Consider the following 19476-nt stretch of genomic DNA (forward strand, 5'->3'; position numbering starts at 1 on the left):
CACGCATCACCAGCAAACTGGACTTTGGAAAAGCACTCTACGCCGGCATCAACAAGTCCCTATTCCGCAAACTCCAGACAATACAGAACACCGCCGCTAGACTCGTCCTCGGCATCCCCCAACACGAACACATCAGTCAACACCTACGAAGTCTCCACTAGCTCCCCGTGGAGGAAAGAGTCACTTTCAAATTCCTCACTCACGCCTACAAATGGCTACATAGCAACGGACCCAAATATCTCAACGACAGAATCAACTTCCACGTACCCAAAAGAAACCTCCGATCTACCAACCTCGCACTGGCCGAATCCCTGTGCATCCACAGAGCCAAAGCAGGCAGAAGATCCGTCTCTCACAAGGCAGCCAAGACCTGGAACGAGCTACCGTCAGACATCAGACGCGCCCCTCCCTGAACACCTTCAGGAAGACCTGCAAGACCTGGCTCTTCCGCTAAACAGATCTGCGGAACCCCACCCCCCTCAGTGCCTTGAGGCCCTCACGGGTGAGTGGTGCGCTTACAAAACACTGAGAGTCCCATGTCGGACCCCCCCAATCCTACTGGACTATCTGTGTTGGGCTTGTGTTGGAGACAGACAGTACTTTTGCCAATTAATTTGTAAGCGAGAGATTCTCCCTAATCGTGTCAGGAGCCTTTTCACTCCTCTCAAATCCCCCCCGCCCCTCCTCCCCACATCTCGGAGGAAAAGCAAGAGATCATCTGCATGAAGCGCAATATGGTGCTAAACCCCTATACATGGTTATTGCCCTGGCATCAAAGGCTAACGGCTTCGTGGCCAGGGCATACAGTAAGGACGACAGTGGGCACCCCTGCCTGATGCCATGTCCCACTGTGCATCTCTCCGATATTCTAGCACATTTTTCGCTCCCTGGCCGAAAAGTCTGTGTGTAATAAACAGGTCCACGCAATAAATCTCGGGCCCAGACCAAATGGTTGCATTAAACCATAAAGGTAAGGCCATTCTATTCTATCAAACGCCTTCTCTATGTCGATCACAAAAATCACGTACACCTCTTTGTCGTATGTGTCGGACTTCAAAACCCGAAGCAGTCTCCTTTTGTCAAGGGTGGTATTGTAACTAGGGATCAACCCCGCCTGATCCCAGTGTTTGAGTGTGGGCATGTGTAGCAAAGGTCGGCTGGTCAGTACTTTTCTTAGGATTTTATTGTCTAGATTTAGCATTGACAACCGCCTATAGACCGTCTGGTCGTAAGCAGGTTTTCTGGGCTTTAGTAGGGGCACAATCAGGGCTTCTCATGTGGTCGCAGGGAGTATTCCAGAGTCTCCCACTACTTTATAAAAATCCACTAAGGAGGGGACCTTGCTCCTCCACATAAGTTGAATAAAATTCCACCTGCAGCCTGCCCATGCTATGGATCTTATTTGTAGCCATGGATGGCAGCTTTAATCTCAGAGTGTGATGTCTCCTCCCAGAGCGTCCACCTCCTCCAGTGTCACAACAGGCAAGGCTATGGGCTCTAGAAAGACTTCATTGTTAACTGCAGAGCAGGCCATCCTTGCTGCTATATAAGTTAGTGTAGTAGATATGGATGCAAGGTTAATATCAGCTTGACAGAACAAGATGTTGCTATTGTTTCCTTGAAGTTCTAATATTAATGAACCCCACTTCAATGGATTAGCAAGCCACGCTAATAGTGCGCCTATGCGGTCCCACTCTGCATGCGCTCATAACATATAATTTGTGTAGTCAAAGCAAGTCAATCGCACAAGCTCTCCTGCTACTTTTTCTTTTGCTTACAGCAATGTCACCTACTCTTCTGGGTGTCCAGGTCTGCGCTTCTCAGTGTCTGTTTTGTCTCCATCAGTAGAGTCCTCCAGATTCTCACTGACTCCACAATGTACCTACCCCTGATCGCCGCTTTAAACGCATACCATTCCGCCTGTGGACTCGAGGTCGAGCCCAAATTTTCAATAAGTATTTTCTGAGGGGTGTCGCTTTAGTGTCCTTAAAAAACAAGTTGTCTAGGGCTTCCGGTTTCAGTGGCCACATCAGTATTTACTGGTATATACTTTAAGGCTCGCCCTCAGCCTTGCCTGCATTAATATATGATCACGATCCCTGTAATAGAGGAGTCTGGCTACTATAGGGTGCAGGGCGCCCCTGGTCAGGGCTGGAAAGCCGGTACCCTATGTGCTCTCTCTAGGGCGTAAAATGAATAGAGCCCCTTTGGTGCCATTTCCTTTTGCAGCCATCTTTCCAAGTAGTCTATCATACTAGCACCCTGCGTTCTAGCAGGCCAATAATTTGTACATTACTACATCTTGATTTATTTTCGGTGTCCTTAGCTCGCAGCTCCAGCATTTTGACTTGATCTTCCATAGTGGTCAGTCGATAACGCAATGCGGAGACCGCTGGTGTCACCTCCACCAGCGTGCGCTCGGTAATCAGGACCCATTCTGTAATGCATTGGTAGTCACCTTTTAAGAGGCTCAGATCTGTCCCTATTGCATCAATTTTTGTTTCTAATGCCTCAAGAGATGCAGTGATAGCCTGCATAGTATCACAGAGCGTGAAGCGATCCTGATCACCATCTGGTGGAGGTAGCACTTTTCTCAGTGCCTCCCCGTCGAGCCTGCTATTGCCATCTGTAAAGGTGTATTCTGATTGTGCCGCCAAATCATTTTCCCCATTATAATCAGTGTGTGGTTCTCAGCTGCTCCGTCCGTATTCGTAATCTGGGTGCACCTCCTGTTCATAGGCTGCAACTGCTCTGCCTGGCTAGTGTATCAGTCCCCCTCTCAGTTTTGCGGGATTTGTCCCTGCTGCTCGCTCGGCGTAGCTCTTTCCTGTTGCACAACCAGACAAGCATCTCGGGGCAGGTGCCTCTGCTTCTAAACCAGCAGTCCTGCCACACGAGAGAGAGAGAGAGAACCCCCACTATCAATCGTTCCAGTATGACTCCCAAAGCTGGATCAGTGTGTGATTTTGAGTGACAGCTTCAGACCGGGGCCCCAAGGCAACTAGACTGTGTATCTCTCTCTCTCTTGGTGTTGTGGCAGAGGGGCCCCCCGGATAGTTTGCGATGTTAATGGTGTCAGTCTTTGTATCCCATCCAGCACTCACAGGGTCTCCAAAGACCACAGGCTGCCTCGCAGCGCATTCCAGGCTCGGCCTTTATGCTCGTATGTAGGCCCTTTCTCAAAACCGTGGGGGGTGGTGTGGTCCAGCCAGTTCCTCCGTCTCCTGCCAGCTCTCGCCCTCCCTGCAGGCCCGCTACACTTCTTCAGTGGCCCGCGGGAGGCCCACTGCACCACACGGAGTCTCATGCGGTTAAGTGTCTGACGGCATCCAATCCATGACAATTGCTCCACCTCCCCACCCAGGCCTCCCTTTGTAACAGTCACGTTCCAAGCTGCAGGTCCGGTGGTCACACAAGGCCCAGACATTACCTCTTCTCTTCACCAGGCCCACTGCGGGCCCTCATCGCTGCCTCACCATTCCAGATTGGTGTTCGCCAGCCGGGAGCTCTGTTTTTCCTGCCTCATCACATCGGCGTGCAGCAACCCCCTCCCCTACTTGTGTATGCTATTTACTAGAAGGCACTCGTCTCTAGGTAGGGTTGAGGAGGATACTATAATTTGAATAAATCTACTGCGATCTGTAAAAGCTGCGTTATGAAGGTTTCCTTAACTGAGCATGCGCAAAAGTTCAGGAATCTCCCTTTCCTGGCATCCACTCTCCTTAATTAGTTAGGGGTCGAGTGTCAATACAGGGTATGGCAGACCCTTGTCTACTAGAGGGGTGCATTGCATGCTTCCTCTGTGGTATGGAGTGGGTGAAGTTGGGGTCAGTCTCATTGTGTGCTCTCAGCCCTTTTTCTGGATATCCATGCGACTTTACCAGGTTTTACATGTCCCCACTCCTGGTATTTCCCCCCAGGAGGGTAGGACTCCCCTGTGCCACAACTATCCATATATATATTTATTTCCAGTTAGAAACCGTATTAAAATGCTAGATTACCGTAGGGTGGACCCAATTCCTGTTCTTTTTGGCGGACTTGCCACGCATTCCTGCTCCGGAGACTCCTAGCATTTGTTTACTGAGAGGTGCTGTACAGTTTTCAGCAAAATGCTTGACTGTATGGCAACCCTGTTGAAAGATGATTGAAGAATGGACACCAAGTGTCCTTCTTTCTTCATAGATGGCTACAGTGTCAAGACCGTGATACGACTGGTGGTTGATGACAATTAATTATGGTTTAATAGTACATCCCTTTATATTCTTGTTGGGGAGGCTGCCTCCTCATCTTATGTGGTAAAATCCATGCATGCAGTCAGACCTGGGACTTTACAGCCCACCCACCTCTACCCTCCCACCAAGAGTGTGTAATATGTTATTACTATCATTATTTGATTTTTGTAGAGGGGGTGGCTACTCAATGAAGATCGTGGCGCTTAGGTCCGATGTCCGCGATCAGATAAACTGATAAAGAAAGGCCAGTTTGAACAGCCACTTTTTTAGGCTCCTTTTAAAAGCACTTTCATATTTGGTGGTTCGTAGATGGAGCAGGAGGGCGTTCCAGCTGGAGGTGGCGAGGACTGAGAGGGAAGAGCCACCCCATTACTTCCTCCTGGTTCTTGGCACAACAGCCAGCATGGCATCAGAGGAGTACAGAGTTCTCATTGGTAGATAGTGTGTGAAACTGTTGGTCAGATAGCGGGGACTTGCCTTATAGAAGGCTCTGTGAGCCAACACCAGATCCTTGAAGTGCACTCTTTCGTGGATTGGCAACCAGTGTAAATCCTTGAGGTGCAGGCGAACATAGTCCTGTTTCTGGAGGTTGAGGCGAAGTAAGTCAGTGGCATTCGACACTAACTGAAGTATTTTGTTTATGTATGCTGTGATGACCCCATACAGCGCATTGGTGTAATCCAGCTGTGATGTTCTAAGCGCATGGATCACTGTTTTCCAGCAGTGAGAGAGAAGCAAGATTTAAACCGTTTTTAGAGAGCTTATGAGGCTGAAACATGCACCTACCACACTGTCAACCTGTGGACGAAAGGACAGTGATTTATCGAATTTTACCCCCAGGTTACGTGTTTCTGTAACCGGGTTTGTGGGAGAATGACTGGAGCTGGACCAGAAAGTGCCTCCCCAGGATGGAGGGGAGATGCCAAAGTCTAATACTTTGTTCTTACTGGACTTGCATGGAAGATTGCTCTGGCCCATCCAGTGAAATACCACTGATAAACATGTCTCGAGTCTTTCCTCTACGTTGGGAGTGTTACTATCCCATGGGAGGAGGATTTGGGTGTTGTCAGCTTAGGACACAACCTGTAGCCAGTACGATTCTATCGGAGCTGCCAGAGGAGACATGTACACATTAACTAGCTTAGGACTCCGGGCAGAGTCATGAGGGGACGCCATATCTTAAGGTATGGGGTCAAATGTGAACGGTGTCATCCAAACTGACGGACTTCTGTCCAATAGGAAAGACCAATGCCAAGGCGGCACCACCTATCCCGATATTTCTGTCATTACAGAAGAATGGGATGGGAGAACATATTGAACTCTGCCAATGAGACCCTCGCGAAATCGGCACTTTTGTAAAAATGCAGCGATTTTTACAAAAGTGCACGCGAAATCGGAACTTTTGTAAAAATGCTGCGATTTTTACAAAAGTGCACGCGAAATCGTTACTTTTTAAAAACGATTTCAAATGTTAATGTAAAAATTTTGCATATTTCCAAATCCCAAAGGTTCAGTTTTCTCACAAAGAAAAGCGGTGCATTTTATTTGTAAGCACCTCTCACTTATGTCTGACTCTTCTGTTAAGGAGAATGTTACACCTGTTTTAGTAGCAACTCTTCCTGAATACCTAAACAGTTGTAACTTGCATCGATGCCCTTTTTTTTGTATAGGTTGCACCTGCCATAAATTAGACTTTTATTTTGTAACCGGGTCTAAAGCATTTTGATGTGAATCTAGTCTAGACATGGGTTATATTTCTTGAAAAACAAAGGGCCTCCTGCGAATTCACAACCTGTCACTGATTCTTGGGAAATTATGCAGGGCTGTATCGGAGTCAGCTGTGCACAGGTCACTGAGCCTCTAGTATGCATACTTAGAGAAGTTAGACGTGGGTTTCCGCCATGAACACACTTGTTGCGCCTCAGCACACATGCATACACGGTTTAGAATGGTTGTTTTTTACATTGTTTATTCTTTAAAAATGTCATTATTGTTGTTTTTCTCCTTATTTCTCTTTTATGCCTACCAACTATGCTGTGTTTTATATACTGACAGTTTGGCCTGAGCATATTCTGCTGTGTATCTTATTTGCTGAGCATGAGGAGCACATGGTCGACTTCCCCTCTCTTTTGGACTTGTAAGAGATGAGGATTTTGTATATGCAAATAAAATCAATAAACATATGTACAAAAAGAGGACCCTCAAAAAAGTGTTGACAGAATTGAAGGCGTTAGAAACAAACTACAGGTGTCTGGGCAGCAGTTGGGAAGGGATTTTCTGCTGTAGGTAGTTGACTTAGCATTATTGGTAGTGGACTTTTAGGCGCTACATTGAGGCTTATCCTAATCATTGGTGTTTGTCATTTATCTATTCACTATTGTGAATGGATTGAAACATATGGGGACCAAGGAAAGCTCTGATGAAGGAGAAAGGGGTATTAAGAGGAAGAGAGAAGAAGTTGATTTGGAAAATGAGCAGTGTACGTTCGATGATGAGGTGGAGGAGCTGAAGGATTTTAGACGTAAACAGCAAAAGACGACTCATTTTTTTATGCTGGTCTCACAAATGTTGGTTGTTTGTGTAATGGCTAATCTAGCAATCACAGGAGAGAATGGTGCAGTGTAATTTACTGTTTCATGTACTAGTGCATCACATTTACACGTTTCTGATAACAATATTAATTTGTGGGCATTGTAGGTGGCTGGATTTACATGTAAGAGAAACACATATATAACTATATATTATAATCAGTATATTCTCTCATGCGAACTGTATTCATAGGTTACCATCTTTCTCAAGTTGTTTCTTTAATAAATGCAATGCATGTTTCATATTTTTACATAATTATCAATATGAACTGCTTTTGCATACATTGCTTTACTAAAAGATGGATGACTAAATCTTTCTAATAAACCCTTACAGTTTAGGCACCATCCTCTCTGTTATTGCGGAATCAAATTGGTTTCACGGTGATTAAAATATATTGTTGATACAAGCTCATGTCATATGCTTTCAGTCAAAGTTCAATGTAAACTTTATTCGGATTTTAGCAAGAAATCCATAAAAGCACAGCAAACCAAATACATACATTTAAGACTCTCACCCATAGCCAGCGTAAAATATTGTAAGTACACAAGATTGACATAAAATAATACAGAACATACAAACACAATAAAATAATGACTTTAAAAATTTCACTCATTGCCGGGATATATTGTTATGGGTGCAGTGTGCCGACATAAAAGTAATATCTAAGATTTTGCTATTTAGGAAATGCACCATATACAATTGTAAACTTAATTAGTGCAAAACTTTCTATATATAATCTTAATTAGTAAAATAATCATTAGGTAAGAAAGAAGAAGAGGTGGTAAAAAGCTTAATAAAACCAATATTAAATTTAAGACTTGGCAGAGGGCCTCACATAATAATTAATCTAGGGTGATACTTTTGTCTAGGCGTAACAATCCAGGCCCTTACTTAATCTTCCTCATAACACAGGCTTTCTAGGTGACTCAAAGATTTACACCTCCTAATTGTATTCTTGATATAAGTTACAATAATGTGACATTTATAAACATCTGGCAATTCCCTGAAAAAATCAAAGGCCACCTGACCATAAATGAGACCCTGGGATACAAAATAAAGGATGAAATACTCTTAATCTGATATCTTTATAACATTTGGCTAATAGCATAAAGTGCATTTTAGATTGCGTAGCTTTTCCATCACCTGGGCACTTAGTAAATTTGATGACCAAACCTTTGATTTGGGAAATGCAACAATGTTATGGATTATTTGGAAGAGTAGTCTAATCAAGTAAAATCTATCCTGCTTTTGAGTCATGCTTGAATATGAGTAAAATAAAGTGCCGCAAAAATTGCAGCTAAATTTCCATATTTGTGCCGTTAACTTTCCATTTTTGTGCCGCTAAATTTGCTAATCCATGCCGCTATATCCTGGGGGGTCTGCCAATAGGTCTGAAAGCAGGAGGGCCACCTGCTTCCCCTAGTCTACTGCTAGATTGATGGTATTGGCCTGGGTACTTCAATCAGAGTTGTTTCTGTACTGTGTTCAGGCTGGAGGCCCGACTGAGAGGGGTGCAGCAAATATTTGGACAGCTGGATGTTAATCAACTCTCCCAAAACATTGGGGAAGGGTGGTACTAATGCAATAGTTGGCCTACAGTTAGCCAGGATGGATTTGTCTGCAGCTGGCTTAAAAAAAAAAAAGTGAAATAGGCTTACTTTTTTCCAGCAGCTGTTCAAAGTGGCTTCAAGTTTAGAGGCATTTCAGAGGGAGTTGAGGGTGGGATTGATTGCCACATGATTGGACACCAGAATATGAGGAGGGCAGGGATCATCTGGAGAGCCAGGCATGCATGATTTTAAAGCTCTAGCTGAGTTCTCCATAGAGATGGCGGCAAATTCATTCAAGGCACCAGATCACGAAGAAGTGGCAATTGATGGCAGGTTCTCGGGCCACTCCATATCCAAGGTGTTGAGTAAGCCTGTGATATCCAGGGCCTCGGCAATACCTTTGATCTTATTGGCAAAGAAGTTTGTGAGTTGCGCGCATAGCTTAGGGGAGGCCTCTAGGGTCTGTGCAGAGGCACTAGGATTAGAGAACTTCCATGCTGTTTTAAAGATCTCCCTAGGTTTGTTGCTGGTCGTCGCAATTTCGCTAGCAAAACAATTCGCTTGGGCCCTCTTTATTTGTTGGAGGTAAAAGTATATCTCCTTTTTTTATAGAGATCATTGTCGGTATAGAGTGGTTTTTTCCTAAGCTCTTCAAGGGTGCAGTGGTGTCTGCCATATGTTTTAGCCAGGTACATTCACTTCAATGGTTCCATCTAGAGTGGGAACGCTTTTATTAAGTAAGGAGATATGTGGTAATCAAGCTGTATTTATGAGCAAATAGTTACCTCTGTTGATGATGCCCGCAAATATGTGGTTGTTTAACATGAAGAGTGATATACACTTTACTGGGGTATGTCTCCCTTTTGTTGCAAAACTAACTGTAGTTGTAACTTTGAGTGGTTTTAGGCTTTGCTTTGCGCAATGTTCTTTCAAATTAAGTTTTTCCTGGCAATTTTGTGTTTTACTGATAATAATAGTTACTAATCTGAGTTGACTGTCATGGGTATTGTTATTTCAGTTATATTTTGCCTTTTGCAGTGATGTACTTAAATACCTGTTCCTGGTGCTTGTTTGGCATGGCCAGTGGGCACAGAGCACATGTTGGCAAGTTAGTTGTTTTCCTATGATCCATCAACACTAGTTAATTCGCCAGTCAAGGCGAATACTAATATTTCTGGAGGCTGATAGAGATTTATCAATTAAATAATGTTTAATTGTTACTGATGACTGTGTATTACAATATTTCACTTGTAAATTACGTGCAATGTCTGTTCAGAATCAAAAACCCGAGTTTTCGATGTGAAATGGTTTCATGTCTATGGCTTTTTTCTGCTGCAAGAAGATTAATGAGTCAAAGAGATTACTTGAGATCTGATGTGCAAGAAAGCATTCTGTTCAAAGGCGTATCTCTCTGAATCACAGGGTTACCTTGGATACACCTGCGAACAGAACATCAATGCCGAACGCAGACTACACTTCCTGGACGCCACTGGATTTTGTTGCTGAGTAAGTATGAAAGTCATTGATAAACTTGACAGCTATTTCTATGTACGCATACTAACAACGGATATGTTTTGTTCCTAAATTTATTCTGGGTTGCTGCTAATTCTTGCTTCCCCCGGCGAGATTAATTTTGCAGTTGATAATTGTATAATTTCTGTTTCTAAGAGTTTTCATTGTTCTCAAATTGAAAGGTCATACAATTTTTCACCCTCTGAATATTTTTTAATTCAGATTACTTCATAGAAAATAATTGTCCTTATCACAAAACGGTTTTCCCCCCGTAAACCTTTGTGTACGGCCGTAATGGCTCCATTTTACGCCTGTATGCTCGCCACAAAAAGTTAACAAGCCGTCCTAAATCACTTAACACACAATGGGGATGGGAGGAATACTTGCATAAGTCTAAAAACCGGCAATCGATGGCAGTAGCATTTCAACTGATGGTTATTTTGCTCACCATTGCACACCAGTTTGGACGCAGCCATATGCAAATCAGTTTTGATCCTACTCCAATAGGAACAGTCCAGCTCGAACTGCCAATTGGGTCCTCCCTGAACCAGAACAGAAGCAACCCAGGTATGTTTTGCTCCTGTTTGTGGCTCTTTAGTTGGGTGTAACTTGGTCCCATTGGCACACCGAGCACCGGACCCACGTCTGGGGATATCCTTGGCCACTTAGGTCGTAATATCAAACACTCAAAAGAGTATGGGAGGAATGGTTAAAAAAAAGTGAATGTGATACCACTCATCAGGAAACGGAATGATTCTGTCCAATTACGAGCCAGTTTCATACCTCTGGTTTCAAGAGCCACTTCACTAAAGTCTGGCTAATAACTGTTCAATGATATGTGGCCATACTGTATTTTTATACAGTGAGGATTGAAGAGGTTTATACACTATGGATCCCGGTGACCATTTTATCCCACAGTTTCTGAGGTTATCATGCGAAGCGTATCCAGTAGGGTAGTGTGGTGCTACAATACACAATTGAGACACGGCACCCCTTTGTTCCAAAATGAAACCTTTCCGCCTCAGTTGGCCCTATTGACCCGTTTCATGCAGTCGGGCTCATCTCAGTGTCATTCAACAGTGTTGTGCATGGCTGTTTCATTCCATGAGACCTGCTGCCCTCTTTTAACACTGCAGCTGGTGTCCAGTATATTTGGCTTAGTAATGCTGGTTCCACATTGCAACCTATATGTTCGAATCCTGTTGTAACATTCTTCAAGAGGTGGCTAAAAGATGGTTCCCACGACAGTCACATTAAATAGGCCCTGTGTGTACTTATATTAGAGAATTGGGAGTGGTCCTCCTGGCTTTATTATTCAAGAGAGAGTGGTCATACAAATCATTAAGAGGCAAACAGTTCAGGCTCGCTCATGTCCCAGCAAGCCATACTATCCTGACCTTGTGGAGGAAGTAGAAGGTGCTGACTGAGAGGTGGGAAGACGCAACTTTAGGACATGCTCGCGATGGAAAGTAGAGTGTCATAGAGTATAGTGGAGTGGCGTACAGTGGTAAAGAGTGTTGGAGATTGGGGTGGCATAGGGTGGAGTGGTGTAGAGTGGAGTAGTGTGTTGTAGATTAGATTAGAAAAAAGTGGAGTGTTGTGGAGTTGGATTGCTTAGAGTGAAGTGGAATGGAGTGTCATTGAGTGGAGGGTTGCATATTGGAGGGTTGCATATTGGAGGGTCCTGGATTAGAGTGAAGGGTCCTAGAGTAGAGTGGGAAAGGGTAGTTTGTCATAGAGTGGAGTACAATGTCCTTAAGTGGAAGAGCGTAGGGTGGAGTGGCTTGGAGAATAGCAGAGTGAAATAAAGCATAGCGAATTGGCATAGAGTGGAGGAGTGTGGAATTAAGTTTGGTGGACTGTTATGGAGTTGAGTAGAGTGGAGTGTCATAGAGTGGTGTGAAGTTTCTTTGGGTAAAATGCCGTAGAGTATAGCAGAGTGGTGGGCCATATTGTGGAGTGTAATAAAGTGTGTTAGAGTGAAGTGGTGTAGTCTAGAGTGGAGTAAAGTGTCAGATAGTGGAGTGTCGTAGTGACATTGTTGTTATAGAGTGTCAGAGTGGAGTGAGGTAGAGTTGAGGGGCATTGAGTAGAGTGGAGTGCTTAATGTGGAGTATAATAGAGTAGAGGGGGATGGAGTGTTGTGAAGTGGAGTAAAGTGCCGGAGTAGAGTGGAGTGTTGCAGAGTATTATAGAGCATAGCAGAGTGGAGGGGCGTAGAGTGGAGGGGTGTATAGTGAAGGGGTGTATAGTGAAGTAAAGTGTCATAGAGTGATGGGGCGTGGAGTGGAGTGAAGTGTTATAAAGTGAAGTGCCTATCGTAGAGAGGAGTAGAGTGTCAGAGTAGAATGGCGTAGAGTGGAGTAACTTGTCTTACAGTGGACTGTAGTAGTGTGTCCTATATTAGATTAGATTAGATTATAGTGGAGTGGAGTGGAGTGGATTTGCCTGGAGTGTCGGGTCTTAGAGTAGAGGGTCATATAGTAAACTAGAATGGACGGCCATGGAATAGGTTGGCATAGCGTAGGTTGGCATAGAGTGGAGGAGTGTACAGTGGAGGGGCATAGAGTGAAGTGGCTTAGAGTAAAGTGGCTTAGAGTACAGCAGAGTGACAGAGCATAGCAGATTGGCGTAGAGTGGAGGGGCGTGGAATGGCGTTTTGTGGACTGTTATGGATTGAGTAGAGTGGAGTGTCATAGAGTGGTGCGAAGTGTCATTGGGTAAAACGGCGTAGAGTATAGCAGAGTGGTGTAGAGTGGAGAGCCATATTCTGGAGTGGAGTAAAGTGTGTTAGAGTGAAGTGGTGTAGCATAGAGATGAAGTAAAGTGCAAGATAGTGTAGTGTCGTAAAATGTAGTAGATGACCTACAGTTAAGTGGCATTGTTGTCAAATAATGTCATAGTGGAGTGACGTAGAGTGGAGGGACATAGAGTATTGTAGCATACGATAAAGTGCCGTAGAGTTGAGTGTCTTAATGTGGAGTGTAATGGAGTGGAGTGGAGTGGCACAGAGTATCGTAGAGTATAGCAGAGTGAAGGGGCGTAGAGAGAAGTAAAGTGTCATTGAGTGGCATAAGAGTGAAGGAGTGTAGAGTGGAGTAAAGTGTTGTAGAGTGAAGTGGCCTATAGTAGAGTAGAGTAGAGTGTCATAGAGTGAAGTAGAGTGTCAGAGTAGAGAGGCTTAGAGTGGAGTGACTTGTCTTAAAGTGGAGTATAGTAGTGTGGCTTGGAGTGTTGTAAAAAGGAGTGGCACAGAGTGCCGGGGAGTGGTGTACAGTGGCGTGTCATAGAGAGTAGAGTGGCCTTGAGTGAAGTGGTGTAGAGTGGTGTGGAATGGCATAGTGGAGCGGATTAGTGTCATAGAGTGGAGCGGCATAGAGTGGGGTACAGTGGAGTAGAGTGGAGTTGAACGTCTTAGAGTGGAGGGCCATAGTGTGTAGTAGAGTGTCAGTGAGTGGAGTGTTGTAGTGTGGAGTATGCATGGAGTCGTAGTGTGCATCCATAACAGACAACATATTTTCAATTGAAAATGACCATTACATTTGCACAGACATTCAGTTTTGTGCATTAAAATTATACCGCACACAAACGCTAATGTATGGAAATGACATTACCTAGCTATTAATTTGTTTTGCTCATATTCAAATATATTTTTCCACCACACTTCAGAATGACATGAACCTATGCTTCATATTTGATTTTCTAATTCTGCAATGAAGTATTTGCACAGTTCATTTACAGAAGTAAAAATGTTGTGTGCTAGAAAAAAGCCTCTAGTAAGTAAAGTGGCGTGTAATAGAGCAAAATAGAGTGGAGTGGCATAGAGAGGAGTATAGCATGGTAGAGTGAAGTGTTGTAAAGTGGAGTAGAGTACTATCGCATGGAAAAGAGTGGAGTGGTATAGAGTGGTGCAGAGTAGCATAGAGTGACAGGACGTACAGCGGAGTCTGCATGTTGTGGTATGCACTGCCATTACAGACAACACATTACATTTGCACAGACATACACTTTTACTTCTAAAACTCTACAGCACACAAACGATAATGTGTGAAAATGGCATCACTGAGTTTTATGCTTTCCTAAATCGGATACATTCTAAAATATTTGCACAGTTCATTTACAGACATTTAAATATGATAAAGTGCTAGAAAAAAAGCTTTTACTAAGTAATTAAAATAAGTTTATGGAGCGCACAGTACCCACACGTGTCACGGCGATAGCAAAACCCAGATCAAATGAAAAAGACAAGAAAACCCTACTCCGAATCAAAAGGAAAAAAAGTCACTCCCTTTCATACCCCAAATTGTCAGATAAAGCCTCTCACTTTAAAGTCCGAGAAAGAAAATTAAACACCGTGCTCTCTTGGAAGACAATCTGACATTTGACCTCTTTCTTTGAACCCATAGCAAATGTGACCAGATAAGGAAAAAAATGTATACTTCGTAAAGAGCAGTGCACTTGTTCAAAATAAAGTATTCAGTCTTTTTATATTTCTTTCAATTCTTTATTTTCAAATCCAAAATGAAGTTTTACAAAATAAGGCAGCCAACACATTTCGTTCAGTTCGGTGACAAGCCAAAAGAACTTCAGGGCTGCAAACAAAATAGCATAAAACATGAATAAGACAAACACAGCATATCACTTGACTGACGGCCACAACTACAGCTTCCTAAAATATTACAAACATATTACAATACAACAAATCATATCCCTTAACAGATGGACATTACTACAGCATCCTAAAATGTTACAAACTTGATTAAAGACAACAAAAACTAACATTGAATCTTAAAAGCCACAAATATAAAAATATATATCCCAAGACACAAGCGATTTTAAAAGGCTTATATTGCTTCTTATTTTTAAATGTATATACACTTGTATCATGGATATTTCTTATATTGTTGAAATTATATTTCCATTCCAAGAAGCAAGTGATTCATAAAAACTGTACCCTAGTACAAAGGAAATTTCTAAGTGCACTGCTCTTTACGAAGTATAGCTCAGAATCTTTAATCAGCGGCACCGAAAGGCAACAGGTGCCGAGAAGTGTGCACAAACCACCGCTTTAATAATATTGTAGCACAGTTGTGAGGTGCTTTTCTCGAAGTCCGTTGCCTAAAGCTTTCTTTGGATTTAAGAAAAAAATGTATGCCTGTTTGCAGAAAACAAGAACTTTATGGAAAACTACTGTAAACAGGCTATGCTCCACAGGAAGGACTAACATAAGTTGGGCAGCCTAAAACAAAGAAAGACAGCAAATAGAAAGCAAGCAAATGTGAGTTACGTATCTCAAAGCCAATGATAAGCAATGGGCAGAATGCATGCCTAGGGCAGCTTTCCAAATGTCCCCAATATGTTTTTAACAAACCAGACAGCTGTGCTCTCTGGTTGGCTTCACATTAAAATGTGCACAAGAAGAGCGTTGCACTTTGTCTACAGGAATCACAGCTGCCCCGAGTGAGGGGCAAAAAGGGAATGGGGCTGTGGAGGGTTATTGCGATTAATGGTTTATAGACACTTACCTCTTTCTTCTGTTGCAGTACTTCCCAGCGGGACAGAGGTTTGAAGGCAATTAGTTGAAACAAATTAATACAGCTAAACATAAATTGCTGTTGTCAAATATTTAGACCCCCTTTATGTGTTGGTGGTAATACCAGTGCCAGAATTTCTACCATTAATGGCGCGGTATTGTCACTGAATTTACCATCCATTACAAGCATGAATAGCGTGCAGGACCTGGTACTAACCAATCAATTTAGAGCATGTTTTTACCAAATTCTGAGCCATTCCTGCTTGCACACTTCTCCTGCTCTGAGCTGCTGACCGTGTGACCAAAAAGTAAGTAGTATTACTCCATAACACTTGTAAATGTAAATGTAAATGTGTTTCGATTTATATAGCGCAACACTTTAACCCAGGGGTCTCAAGGCGCTTGCTTAGGGAACCCGTCCTGGTATTCCCCTGTGAGATACCCCGGCCGGGTATCCACAAGGTGAAAGCCAGGCATCCCACCGCGAGGGGCCGTAGTGGAGATTAAGCAAGCTATTGCCCAGAGTCGCAGAGTGTGACCCCGTGAGTCGAGTAGGCACCGGAGCGAGAATTGTTGACTCCGTGGAATTTTGAGCCCGAGACCCGCCGATGCGGGGAATCGAACCCTGGTCCACGGCCGATCTCAGCTTCCGGGTCTGCCGCCTCTAACCACTGAGCCACGCTTCTCCACTCCACTCCACTTCCCATAACATGAAATGATATTATTACTGAAAAACACGCAGTAAAACCACCTTGCACTATTGTCATGTAAGCCGTTTGGGGATTACTATTTCTGATTTGAAAGTCTTACAAAAATGTTGGCTATTATTAAATATTAAACTATTACTGTAATGGAGAACATCAGTTCTCCATTACAGTAATAGTTTAATATTTGAGGCCTTTTGATGCTCAGAGTGTCTGTAAGCTTATTGTGAGGTTACGGGGACAAACCGTTCAGTACTGTTTCTGGAGCCCATAACGCCTCGTGATGTGCTTGTAAGAACTGTTTTAATGACTGCCAGTAGCTTCATTTGCTTCAGTTTGTATAGTTCTTGTACATCTCCTTTTGCAAGCAGCTTTCAACGGTATATGCTTCTGTTTTACAGAACCTTTTTTGACTGGACCACAGGGAAGAACCGACCAAAATCTGGAAGTCTAATCCAGGTGATAACCACAGCTGGGAAGTCGGAGCTGGTTCCGGCACATCTTTAAACTACGACAGTCGAACTCCGACACGGCAAAGCTTGAATCCTGATTTCTGTATCATGAATGTTGTGATGTATGTGGCTGCAGTGCGTCGACAAATGCACCATCCAATCATATTGACGTTTTTAACTTGTACTTCCTGGTAGCGCTGCCAAGCACAAGAACTAAACATCTCCTACTGCCTTTTATGTTTGCCATTGAGAGCTGTATACTAGTTCCTAAATCAGTTACAAATACAAAGCCTTTTATGAGGCATATTCCATGTTCATGGAGTCTGGTCTTTAGAAACATGAATTTACAATGATTTGAAAATAGTTGCTTTTTTCCACTCTGTCAGTGGGTGATGAGAAGATGTGCCATCATTAAACACGATCCTGTTTTCTGGGTTGGGATTTTTTGGACTTATACAAATAATCAAGTGAAGAACAAAACGCACATTTATTTCTATAACCTGCTTCCCTTTGTTTTCTGAGGGCCCATTTCTTTTAGTAGGTCCATGGCTCCCACATTCATTATCTGGGTAATGGCGGGCAAGCCTTTGTCACAGACATGGACGATGAACTCACTGCGGTGGCTGGCGCCAGCACACAGCGGAAGATCGTTGGCGAGGAGAACACATGCTGTGATCAAGCTGTTTATCGACCGGTCATTGGTACGGGGATGTAGAAACAACCATGTTCATCTAGTCTAATAGACCTACGGTCATGATTGATGTGAAATGCACATTTCAAGGCTCCAGGACAATCACAAGCGTAAATTTGCACCGACAAGTGGCCTTTGCAAGGATTTGTGAAGCCGTGCATGCGAAGCGATCTGTCCATTGCTCTGTGAGTTATTGCAAAACTAGGGTTCTGCTAAAATCTAATACATACGAGTCTTACTCTTAAATGTACACTGTGATCGCCACTGCTGCCTTTATGAAATCATTCAGCTGTGGCAGGAGAGTTTGCAGCTGCAGTACAATTGTTTGTGTATGATGCTGAGGTATCTTGCCAAATTGTTTGGTAAATGTTTCATTGTCTTTACTAATGTTTTTATAGAGTTACAACTCCGTGACATGGAACGGTACCACTTAAAAGTTGTAACTTTACAAGTGTTGTTTACTCAATAAACATGCATTTTGTTGTGTGTAATATACCATTCTTCATGGATCTCTTTAAAGGTGGCTTCAATGCAGGCAAATGAAGGGGGATGTCTCTATGCAAGAGGCTACTATTTCACATCTGGACCTTTGCAGCAAAATCCAGGTGACCGAACATTACTAATAAACTAAAGGACTTGACTGTGGCTCTTCTGAAGAGAACCATCTATTATGTGTGCCCTCCCTCGCAATACCAGTGGAACACTTGGGTCTCTGTGAGAAAGACATCTGATTTTTGTTTTTGAAACAGTAAAGCCTCTGAGAAAAACACCCCCAGCAGCCATCTTCACTCTCCTGAAGAGCAGCAGCAGAAATGAACTAGATTTTAGTGGCAGAGGTCATTCCAGCTGAGTCTGCCACATTGCACCTTCGTTGCTCCCCAGACACACTTTCTTCTACAAAGTCTGGGCCCTTTTCGCTCTCAAACAGTGAAGCTTACTAAGGGGGTTCCCCCGGGCTCCTGTCTGAGCCTTACTTTGTTTAAAATCTATGTGGCCCCCCTTTCTAAAGTCATCAGAGAGTACGGCTTTACGCCGTACTCCTATGCTGACGATACACACTTACTCCTGTCCTTTAGTAAGGACACAGAGTTAGTTGATCAGCGTTTTGCTAAGGGCATGTCAGCCATAGCAGAATGGATGTCTGAACAAGCGGCTAAAACAGAAATGTTGCTGTTTGGTGCTGCATTAACTTCCTGGTCCCCTGAGTGGTGGCCAACAGCGTTAGGCCCTGCCCCCTCTCCAACCAATGTCGGAGAGGGGGCAGGGCCTAACGCTGTGGCTAAAAATCTAGGGGTCCGGCAGGATGTACGGTTCTCAATGAAGGACCACTGCTGGGACCTACTATCATACTCTGAGCCTTTTGCATAGTGTTCATGTGGCTGCCCCTCACTGTACTTAGAACCTTAATGCAGGCTTTGATCATTGATCGCCTGGACTATTGTGATGATTTATTGGCAACCGCAAGCAAGTCTCTTCTCAGCAGATTGCAGATCGTCGAGAATGTGGCCGGACATCTAGCTCTTAATAAACCACCCGCACTGCCCCTGGGCCATTACTGACATTTCTCCATTGGCTTCCAATTCGCCAGAGGATTAAGTTCAAGCTCTGTTGTTTTGCCCATAGAGCTCTTTATGGTACAAGCCTGAGCTATATGGTGGATAAGTTCAAAGTGTACTGCCCGAACCAGTGTCTCAGATCGGAAGATAAAGGGTTGCTGGTGGTCCCTCGCTATACAATCTGGAGGCAAAACTGTTGCCTATTTGGCTCCTAAATACTGGAATACTTTGCCAGAGGTTTTACGTGAATGTCCTAGTCTTGCTCGCTTCAGGAAACTCCAGAAGGCTTATTCAGGGATTGAGTTATGGGAGTCTGTGCCTGTCTGACTTGTTTTCTATGTTAGCGCGGCGATACCCCTGTGGGGGTGATTCCTGCGCTTTATAAATTCTCTACATACATACATACATGCAATAGAAGCCTCAGGGGAATTCTTGTCCGTGCATAGTAACAGCATCCACTACTCGACGGAGGCTTGTGCGAAAGGCCAATGTGTTCAATTTTATGTCAAGACAGGAGGCTAGCATAATGCATATAACTTGTATTTCCCACTTCTGAGCAGCACAATTAAAAGCTTGTAGAACCTTAACACTTCACAATCAAAAAGAATATTCAAGTCCATAAATAACATGTGCCCACCATCTTCTTCCTCTATACGT

At 43.6% G+C, this 19476-nt stretch overlaps 1 protein-coding gene across 1 annotated transcript in view; it reads left to right on the forward strand.

Moving 5' to 3' along the window:
* Positions 1-17756, forward strand: part of QDPR (quinoid dihydropteridine reductase) — a 73195-nt gene extending 55439 nt beyond the window's left edge. Inside the window, exons 6-7 of the mRNA XM_086964055.1 lie at positions 9794-9877; positions 16522-17756. Of these exons, the coding sequence (XP_086820181.1) occupies positions 9794-9877; positions 16522-16627 (190 nt within the window). The 3' untranslated portion in view covers positions 16628-17756. The remainder of the gene's footprint in view (positions 1-9793; positions 9878-16521) is intronic.
* Positions 17757-19476: the final 1720 nt, after the last annotated feature.

Source organism: Lissotriton vulgaris, chromosome 3_2 (assembly GCF_964263255.1).
Source record: "Lissotriton vulgaris chromosome 3_2, aLisVul1.2, whole genome shotgun sequence".
Taxonomy (NCBI): domain Eukaryota; kingdom Metazoa; phylum Chordata; class Amphibia; order Caudata; family Salamandridae; genus Lissotriton; species Lissotriton vulgaris.